We start from the raw sequence: 10,505 nt of genomic DNA, 5'->3' as shown, positions 1-10,505 counted from the left end.
GAGCAAAAGTCAGACAAAAAAGTATATACGATTTCATTTACGTTAATTCATTCATATTAATTTGTAGGAAAGGTTAGAGAAGTCAGAACAATACTTACATTGGGAGGGGTTAACTGGAAAGGAGCATGAGGAAATTTCCTGCCGAAAATTGGGATGGTGGTTACCAAATCTCATAGGATAAATTTTAAATCTTCCCATTTTTATTGAATGTAAATTATACACCAACTAAAAAATATTATTTACTTACTGGATCCTGAAGTTAAATATAACCCACCACCCGTAGAAAGCATCTAATGATTAAAAACCAACAAAGGCCATTCAGAAAGCAGATATGAAGCTTTAATTCACTGTGGGCATTTATCTGACAATTTTTATATTAGATATAAATTGTTTTGTGTCTTTGCACAGATACACTTCCATAAAACAGTGTTCCTAACAAGTACTGTGTACTATACCAAACTTTTTAAAAACTAGTTAATGGTATACTACAGATATGAGCCACTGATTAAATATAATTACAGAAATTAAATACATGTTAGAAAGTTAAAATAAATTTAAGGCAGGCTACATATCATGAAAGTTTACATTACTGACTTTAATTCTAGACATCATATCATAGTGACAACCAATTACAACAGCACAGATTTTTAACACCCAATTATTTTCATTTCCACAATATCAACTCCATACTGTATTTTCATTTCCAAAGTAGACCAGCTTTCAGACTATAGACCAAGCTTCTTATGTAGTAAGAATTATTGTCTTGATCACGACCACAGGAAATCAAATTTATTTTACCTGTACCATATAGAGATATTATTCAGGTTATAATAGCATAGAACTTTTCAGTGGTGGTATTCAAAAGGAATTCAAACATTAGCTAAAAATGGGTTTTGCTACCATGGTCTATATATTTCATTAAAAGAAATAGTCTCTGTCGAAGCATTTAGAACTAAATAGTATAGTCTTTTCCCCTCCAAAATATTGCCTAAAAAAAAGGTTCAAGCTGATTAAAACAAAACAGAAAAACTCCTCAGGAAAAAAAAAATGTTATGTAATGTTCTGAGGTACAATCTTCCTGAGTCTATTTTGAATTGGAACAAATTTTGCAGCCAATATTACACTGATTTATTATCCACAGGCGAGATAGAGTCCTTGAACATATAGTTCAATCCTTCAGAATTCTGAAAGGACTCCTAAATACCCAACTAATTATACAACAGAAAGCAGATCATGTTTTGTATTAAAATCTATGTGAATTTCAAACATAGCCATAGCCTTTTTTTTAACAGTAAGTGATGGAAATATATGCACAACTGTACACAGATCACCATTAAACACAGGAACAAAATGTCATTTGATGCATATAAAATAAGCTCCCAAAAAGCCAATTTGAATATATTTATTTTAATTCACTTTGATACAGTATTAGAAGGGACTGCATATAATCATGGAGACTGCTGCAAACAACACTCGATGCTACTAAGTGTTCTATGACATCATGCATGCATGATAGTTACCTTTTAAAAATTTCTCATTTATATATCTTAACACTATCTTAAGCTACAGTATGTTTAAAGCCTTTAGCAATTTTAAACCAAATATTTTAATTGAACTATGTCTAAGTGGGGAAAACCAAAAATTTTCTCCTGTCTCAATACCGGATGGTTATACTAAACATTACTACCCAAATAGGTAATTAAACTTATTTTATATATGTCATCCCTAAAATTCCAAAATTATTTATTGCTACTAAGAAGTATGATTTCCCGGCAGCAGTCTACCCACCACACATTAAAGCATGCCAAACCTTTGGGGATTATATAAGAATGACGTGCTGGTGGCTGCAGATGATAATAATTGAACATATCAGTCTCTTCTCTTTATTCTAGATATCTTTATTTCAAACTAAATACAACTTTTCATTAATACAAACTAAAAAACTTTTAATCAATGCAAGAGTATGTAAACCTGAAAACCTTTATCATCTTCCAGTGTGTGGCAAAACAGAAAATATTTCAATTACATTAAGGAAATCAGGGGTAGGGAAGGGAGTATAGTTTGTTTTTACACGTTAACAAGCACTCCTGTCATAATAATCACAAAAATTTATAAATTCAGATTGCTTGGTTCATGGTCATTTATGGCTTAGAGTACTGGATCTGAAAACTACTTCAGGCTAAAATAAATTTATGTGAATAATGCATAGATTATATACCTAGAAAATCATGCAATAAATAAATGTTCTCATGTACATTAGAATCTTAGTGAAGAAAGGGATCTACAGGTGTGAACAGTAACATTTCTTCCCTTTTACCAAGAGAATACACCCAAGATCCTTGCTTTGGGTCTATGCAAGATCATATTTGTCAGATGATCCCAGTTTTCTCAGATTGGTAAAAGAAGTCAATATCTCAAGACACCTACTTTAAAAAACTGACTTGCCTCGAGCACAGGTGCTGTGAGGTCTGAGCTAGGCAAACCAGATGCTCATGATCCTGTCACCCTGCTGCAAAGTCAATTTGGAACACGTGACTACCTAGACTGTCCAATGGGTAAATGCTTAGAATGACCCATTGGAAATGTTCATTATGTAAGTATGTTTTTTAAAAAAAAAAAAAAACTATCTGCCCTTTATTTCAGAATTGCCAGATCCACTGACTATTCCTGATTTTGATATGCCCCTACAACATGAGAATTAAACTGAACTACAATGATTGTAATGTCATCTCTGTACATCCGTGCAAGCTCTTCTGGAAGACTAAGCATTTTGGAGAGGCGCTCATGATCAACAGTCCCAAACTCATTGTTGCCCACAGCATGGCGAATGAGATGGGTTGCTGCATTCTGATCCTCAAACACAGAGGACATCTTGGCTCTCCTTTCAGTTAAAAGGCCATGCATCTGTCCCAGAGTCACCTTGTAGCCACCAACAGCTATTGGCTGTTGGTGATGCATACCAGTTAAGTACTCACCCACAATCCTAACCACATCCTGCCTATGCATAGTCTCCCACAACCCATCAGTAGCCAACACCAGAAATTTATCCTGTGGCCTTAATCGGTGATAAGTTACCTCTGGCTCAGCAGTGAGATAGGGAGGTGTGTGATAATTAGGAGGGATAAATTTGGTATATTCATTGTCATTCAACTGGTCTGGGCCAGATTCTATCACTCTCTTTTGAAGGTCAATGCTCCATTTGAACTTTACATCTCCAAAAGCCCTAAAAGGCATCAGCAAGCCAAGCAGCCGATCTTGTTTCACTACACTCTTGGCCTCATTCTTTGGGTGTTCTAATTTCAGCCGCTCAAGTTCTCTTTCGTTCTGAGCATTGTGATCATTAGAAAGTGTGACTGCTGACCATGAGCCATCCTCTTCCTGCACACCCAGCATCGCTCTGCTATCCCCGGTATTGGCCACGTGAAGGTCAACACCATCCACATGGGCCACACAAGCAGTGGCCCCAGAAAATGCCACCCGAAGCACCAAGTAATTGAGGAAAGAATTAGGATCACCAACTTGAGCCTCCAAAGAGATGTCATTATCGAGTCTCTTGAAAGCATTAATTAAAGCCTCCTTAACATCAATATCAGTTGACTCGCCAGTGTTGAGGTCTATAAGCTCTTGCCAGTAAGTCCTCAAGCTGTTGAAGTACAATTTGGATGCCTCCTTACTGAAGTAATCATTGGGATGCTTGTGCCACTGGAGGATGGGTAGCAGTGCCCGACCACTCTCTACTGCATTTTCAATCTCTAGCAAAGTCTCATGGGGTAATAAGGAGACAGCAATATAATAAAAGAGTCTTTCACTGACTGCCTGTGAACAAGCACAACCTGCATGGCCGTCGAAAACCCCCAAAAGCATCCCTCTGGTTTGCAAGCAGGTTGCTGCACTTCTCCGGTCCTCAATGGGTGCATTTGCAGGTAGTTGATTGCTGTCAAATCCAAGGATGGAACTGACATTTTTGCCATCAAATTCTGGCACTTTGAAACTGTACTCATTGGCCTTAAGGATGCTGTTGACTTGTGGAGGTGTAAGGTAAAATTTCTGTGGTGTGGAAGCATATCTCCTTCCTTGGGTATACTGCCACCAGTTCTCCTTGGGCCTACAAAAGGTAGCATATGCTGGATGGGGTGTGTATCTCAAGCGACTCTGAGAAATGTAGGGTGATGAACAGCAGAGATGTTTGTGATGGCAGTAACATGCAGTGCCATAGATTCTGCTCAGCTCACAATTACGGATGAGAGGAAAAAACAGTTGAGTTGGTGCTGGCATGGCATCAGAGAACAGCGGCAGGCTGGAACTTCTGACTGGGATTCCTAGACAGCAAATTAAGACAGATGTACACAAAGAGAGTTACATTTCAGATTATTTAATCTAGCTTTGCTTTCAAAAAAAATATTTAGTAAGTGAATCTACAAGCTAAGCCCTGTGCTAGGAGTTAGTATATTTTATTCACATATCATGTACTATTTCTCCAGGGTGTTTTATGGTAATTAAAACTCCCAATCATTCACGGAGCTAGGACTGAGCTGTATTTGAATTCACTTGTTTCTCTGAATTTCTTTATGCAGTAAAAACTGTGCAGAATGTACAAGATTTGGCTGGAGAAAGCTGAGGAGATGAAGGTTACATAACATGCCGCAGCAATCTACCTGGCCAATCACCCTTCTTCCTCTCTATCCTAAAAAGGCTTTGAATCTCCCATTTTGTTCAGACACTTCTTCCATTTAGGACGATCTGTTTCTAGACTTGTGGTCAATTGCTGGCATTGATTACACATGGTTATTACCCCAAAAATGTTAAGATGCTTCCCCAACATATGTATATTTATACACTACTTGTAAATTATATGCACATATCACTGTATTAGTATAATGTTCATTACAACATATACAGAAAGTTTTCTACATAATGAAGTAAAAATAGAAATTCCTATATTTTCTTCTTGTACTTCAGTAGATTGTCTTGCAATGTCTACTTCTCTAGACCACTGTGCCAACTTGGCAAGCTAAGGGACACAGGTCTGCTACCAACTTATCAAATAACCCTGGAAAAGTCAGCTCACCTCTATGGGTCTCACTCTCCTATATTTAAATAAATACTGGGACTAGATGCTAAGGCCTCTTCTAGGATTCATATCTTTTTGGTTGTTGATGTGAATCTTTAAAATCTAATGCAGGTTTTATTTATTCATTGCTGAATTTTGCTGTGTGCCCTTTGTGATTAAAAAAAAAGTAAGTATTCTAGTAACTCCAAAATTTTCATAGTAATTTTAATCTCAAGTTTTAGAATTTTCTTGTGTACACTGTTCCCTGTTTAGTAGTCACAAAAGAAAGCTACAGAAATATTGTTATCATCTACTATGGATCCAAAGTAGAACCCATCCCTAGAAAGATGTTTTCTTTTACTTTTTTTTTTTTTAAAAAGGTATCTATCTGCCCTAAAAAAGCAACAAAGAACAGTGAAAAGCTAGCCAAAGGTTTAGATTATAAGGGTATGGCATTATAATTATGATTTTTTTTTTAAAAAATCACATGGCCCTGAAAATGATTTGCTGGCATTTATCTGGAAATTTTAATGAATGTGTATCATTATTCCAGATAATATCTCTCTTTTTCCTCAACACATACTTTCCCGGAATTCTTAAGATATTGCTTCAAAGTATTCATTTGAACTATATAGATAGATTTCAGAAATACTTAAGTATAGAAGCAAATGCAGTGAACAAAAAGGAATAGGAAACTAAAACCACATAAGTCTTAATATAAACCTTTCTTTCCAAAGTTCGAACCCAAGGAGGAAAAAAATTTTATAGCTATCATAGAGTGTTAGTTATATTTTAAATCTTTTTACGCACCTTTTTTGAAAGGTAATTTGAGAAATAGTAAGTGGGGAAACAGAGAAAACTAAAAACTGAATAATCACCAATTCTTATTTGCTTTTGTAGTAAGCACTGAATAAGCCAGCCATATAGAACCTCTTTCACAAGTGGTAGAAAGTACAATTATTTTAACTGCACTATTTAAAAAGGGATTTGTTTACAAAAATAAAGACAAGATCAGGTAAAAGAAAGTATGGCTACAATTTGGGAAATGAGAATTCATAGCTAAAAAAGCATTCTGAAATGCGGTAATGAAAGGTAAAAATTCCAGAACGAGAAGAATCTATCAGGCCTAACCACTTAACAGCACTTCAAATGAATACCTGAAAGTCATCCAAAGGTTAAGTATGAGGAGAGGTGCTCAAATGTTGGGCCACATGACTTTGGCTTCCAGATGTAAACTATATTACTTTTTTAGATTTGCATGCAAAAAACATTAAATCATTTTATGCTGTGTATGAAGATTTTTTCTATTATTAAACATATAAAACACATGAAATCTTAATTGAAACCATTTCCTCATAATGTATAAGTCTGTATTTATCCTTTCTTTAAAACTTAAGATGAGAGTGGTAGGTTAATAAATGCCTAACAGGATTTGATGGCACACTAATCAAGGATTAACAAGTCCAGAAGATCTGTACTCTCCTTAAATTCTTTTGTTTTGGTAGTTTTTTCTGCCTTTATAGTTGACTGCACAATGAATGAAATCTTGTGTTAAAGAGCCCATGATTCATGCAGCAGATGCTTTGAATAATATTTAAATTCAAGCAATCTACTCAATTACATTTTTTTTCCTTCAAAGCAATAGTATTCAAGACTAAAGACAAAAAAGCAGAGAGGGAAATTTTTTTCAAATGTATCTTCAGTTATTCAGGGGCTTAGCATATAGGCTGAGATTCAGAGCCCCCAGCTCCTAACATGCCTTTAAAAGGCAAATTCTTAGGGAAGGTGTGATTTAGAAAAACCCTGCTCTGTGATTTAGTATTGTATCATATCAGTAGAAATGATATATTCTCTTTATCAGACCAGATACCTTTAGAAGTCAATAGTCATTCAAATGCTTTGATAAATAGTAGTAAGCGAGCACTGAAAACCCCTTAATATCTTTAAAAATGTCTGTACCTTAACAACAAAAACCCCTATGGAATCAAAAGTTTTGCTGATAAACTTGCTTAATTAACCAAGTAGAAGACTCTTGGATTTGGCAACAAGTACAAAAAGGTCCAGTTGTTGGTAACTAGAGCAGTGTCAAATTTCCAAGTTGTTCCTAAGCACAATTTCATTGAAAAGTTCCCTCCCCATGATCCAGACTCAGCCACGATACAAGCAGCATCTCAGCCGGAGGAAGATTTGGCCGATTTTGCCAATGACTAATACGGAAAGATGCACTGGCACAAATAGGAAAAAGACCCATCCATTTTTACCTATGTGTTCATCAGAGCCTGTGCCATGAAATTATTCTACATTATCAGTAAACCAACAAACCAAAATAATTAGAAAAAGCTATGCACCTTCACTGGAGCTCTTTAGCCTTACAAACCTTCAGAGGCAAATGAAAAAAGAAATGCTAAGTCAATATTATGTATAGGAACCCCAGTTTATGTAATCTGGTTGCATTAAACACACTGCATAAAAACTCTTTGCGATTTTTTTATCATTTTCTGGTAATGCCTAGCCATTTCGTAGCTCCTGTATCTTCAATGAATGAAGAAACCAGTTTCCTTCAGAAGACATAAAGCACCTTGCCAGCACTTGTTTGATGAGTTTCCTTTGTCCCTACCTGAAAATCGCACTTATTGAGGCATTAAAGCTATCCTGGTCCAGGATGCCTTTGTCCCTTTTTCCTCTCTACCTGATGCCTTAATTCCATGCCAACCCACCTAAAACCATCCACACACAAAATCAGTCACCATCCTTCCTTGGGTACCCAACGCAGGTAGTTAAGTGAATACCTACCAATTCGTCTGGGCCCGGGACACACACACATTCTCCTGTCATCACAACACGGAGCCGACAACATCCACAACCCGCGCGAGCAGCAGCAGCGACAGCAGCACCGGCCCATTGAAAGCAAGGCAGAGATGCTCATTAGAGGAGGCGGCGGCAGGGAGGCGGGAGCGGAGGAGGGGCGAGGTCTTGCTTCAGCCCGGTGAATGGGCTGGGAGGGGGAAAGAGGATAGAGGAGGGAGAAAGGGGTGGAGAGAAGGAGGAAACCAAACAAACAAACCCACCCTGCCAAAGAGGCAGAGTCACAGCCCAAGGCGGTGGGGGCCCAGGCGCGAGCTGAGGCTCGCCTGGGTCCCTCCATGCAGTTCCGGCGCGGAGCCCACCAGCGCGCGGCATCCTCCAGCTGCCTGTCCCGCCCGGCCCACGCGGCGCCTGTTTTAGCAGAGACTACCAGGGGCCACCCTGAGACGGCTGCCTGCGGAGGCCCACGGGGTGTGTCAGGAGAGACCCTTAGGCAAAGAACGCCCCGCCCGCCACAGCCTCTCCAGAGCTCACTCTCTCCTGGGTTCCCACCGCGCCCTCGCGCTGACAGCCGGTGCGTGAAACCCTGAGGACTAGAGGCCAATGCCGCCGGCTAGCGCCCGCAGCAGCTAGCCGCACCGCCACGCCTGACCTGCAGCCCCAACGCACCCGCGTGCACCTGGCGCTCTGGGGCTCCGTCCGCCCCCGCCCCGACCGCCACCGGCCCGCCCTCCGCACGCCCGCGGCCGTCACTCCACACGAGCGCCGTGCACCCCAACCCCGACGCCCCCCTCACAACTTTGGACCGTGGAGGAGGATTCCGGACGGAGCGGCTCGGGGCGGGGAGCAAAGAATACGAACCGGGCACAGCAGAAGACTAGCAGTTTTTCCCCGACGAGGAGGCGGCGAAGGCACTACTAGGTGCTCTCTCACGCAACCCGCTCAGCTCCCTGGAGCGCGGCACCTCGCCCCCGGCCGGCCCACTCCGCGCCCCTGCCCCGCCGGGCCACCACCCTGCCCCGCCCTCACGTTCCGGCCGGAGTGCATCCCGCCTCCCTATTGGCTGCGCAGTGGAGAGTGGGCGGGGAGGCGGAGAGCGGGCAGTAGCCTTGAGGGCGGGGGCGGAAGAGGAGCGCATTACCCGCTAGCTTTGTGACGTCACGGGGGTCAGACAATCCCTTCCATTCGGCGAGGGCCGCCCATTGGTTGCCCGGACCTGCTCATGTGATCTCACCTTATAGCTGGTGGAAGGCGGGACTGAGTTGTACGAGGGTCCGCTGTACGCTGTGTGGTGGTGATTGTGGGAGGCTGGCCCAGGAAGGAGTTGTCTTCTGGGCGGGCCCAAGCATCATTTGCGCGCGTGGGGTTCGGGGCACGGGCTGCTATCCCGCCAGGAGGGCTTCCGCGAATCTGGTACCTCGGCGCGGGCCGCGTCGTGCGTAAGGCCGGCCTGATCGCCACGCCGCCCCCAGCGACTCACATCGCCGGTATGTGCAGGTTTCCCAGCGTAGACTGCAGGAGCAACTCCGTGCCCAACTCCAGACTAAACCGTTTGAAGTTCACCCCAACCTGCGACATAGTCTTGAGTGCGGCTCTTGCTATCATTCATTCAGAGTAGAGTTGTAGATTTTAGGACCATTAATTCGGATATTGTTTTCCTAGATGCCCCTCAGATCCCAGGCAGAGGAAGCTAGTTAAAGAACAGGAGAAATTTAGATGAAAGAATTATTTTCCTCGTCCAATAGGTGTGTGGTCACCTTCCCTGAAGGACTGTGAAATCAGTATTGCTTCGTTTGCCCTGACTGGTTACAAGGAAAAGGGATAGACTGTAGTCTGCAAAAGTTGTGAAGAGAACTGAACTTGAGAGTCAGAAGATCCTTTGAGTCATTACCAATGGTGAGATCCATTTTCCCAACATAAGACAGTTTTCAGCACCTGTGAGAGGAGGTTAGGTGTTGGCTCTGAATATGGCCAAACTGAAGACATTGAGGGCCCTTCATTTACCTCCACTCACCCATACCCACTCCTTATGGGAAAGTAGCTTCTAAAAGCTTCCTCACTTAGCTCTATCCACACACATCCCATCTTTACAGGAAAATGGCTTCTAAAAGCTTCCTTTGGGATATCAGAGAGATCATTGCACTTATCCTGCCTAGTGTTAAGACAATGAGCCGACCTTGATTTATTATGTATATCTGCTGACAAGCCAATAAAGTTTATGAAGTGCTTTGGACTGGATATAAAAACTATCATGTTAGCATTACTGTAGATTCTTTTAATCCTGAATTACTGGATTTTTATGTAATAAAGGAAAAACTATACCCAAACTAGGTGGTTTTTGTTTGTTTAGCTGGTTGATTGGTTGTTGTTTGTTTGGTTTTTTGGTACTAAGGATTGAACCCGAGGGCTTTCAACTACTGAGCCACAGCCTTTTTTTATTTTTTATTTTGAGACGAAATAAAATTTGAGACAAGGTCTCTAAATTGCTCAGGGCCTCACTAAATTGCTGAAGCTGGTTTTAATCATGTAATCCTCCTGCCTCAGCCTCCCTAGTGTCTGGGAATACAGGCTTGTCCCACCCACCTGGCCCCAAAATAGTTGGTCTTAACACCTGGGTCTTTCAAACTTCCCCTGTATTCTCTAAATAAAT

General features: G+C 41.2%; 1 protein-coding gene across 5 annotated transcripts; it reads right to left on the bottom strand.

Moving 5' to 3' along the window:
• Positions 1 to 325: 325 nt before the first annotated feature.
• On the bottom strand, positions 326 to 10,186 carry PDP1 (pyruvate dehydrogenase phosphatase catalytic subunit 1). 5 transcript variants are annotated; one of them, XM_081265957.1, is made up of 4 exons: positions 8,717 to 10,186; positions 8,119 to 8,309; positions 7,844 to 7,878; positions 326 to 4,319 (listed from the first exon to the last, which is right to left on the bottom strand). In XM_081265957.1, the coding sequence occupies exons 2-4, from the start codon at positions 8,193 to 8,195 to the stop codon at positions 2,662 to 2,664; spliced, it is 1,770 nt and encodes a 589-aa protein (XP_081122083.1). In that variant the 5' UTR covers positions 8,196 to 8,309; positions 8,717 to 10,186; the 3' UTR covers positions 326 to 2,661. The 5 variants fall into 5 exon arrangements, with proteins under 5 accessions (XP_081122083.1, XP_081122082.1, XP_081122084.1 ...); XM_081265956.1 differs by having other exon boundaries at positions 8,119 to 10,186; XM_081265958.1 differs by lacking the exon at positions 7,844 to 7,878.
• Positions 10,187 to 10,505: the final 319 nt, after the last annotated feature.

Source organism: Spermophilus citellus (genome assembly GCF_964194105.1).
Source record: "Spermophilus citellus genome assembly, chromosome: 14".
Classification (NCBI taxonomy): Eukaryota; Metazoa; Chordata; class Mammalia; order Rodentia; family Sciuridae; genus Spermophilus; species Spermophilus citellus.
Note: the sequence above shows the minus strand (reverse complement) of the source record. Positions and strands in the feature narration are given on the sequence as shown.

Excerpts from the sequence above, each read along its gene's own strand:
- PDP1 (XM_081265956.1), bottom strand. The coding sequence starts at position 8,195 with ATGGAGGGACCCAGGCGAGCCTCAGCTCGCGCCTGGGCCCCCACCGCC. Across the intron at positions 7,879-8,118 it reads GACTCTGCCTCTTTGGCAGG|GAGAATGTGTGTGTGTCCCG; the intron begins GTGGGTTTGTTT and ends TTGTGATGACAG. Across the intron at positions 4,320-7,843 it reads TCCCGGGCCCAGACGAATTG|GAATCCCAGTCAGAAGTTCC; the intron begins GTAGGTATTCAC and ends TTTGCTGTCTAG.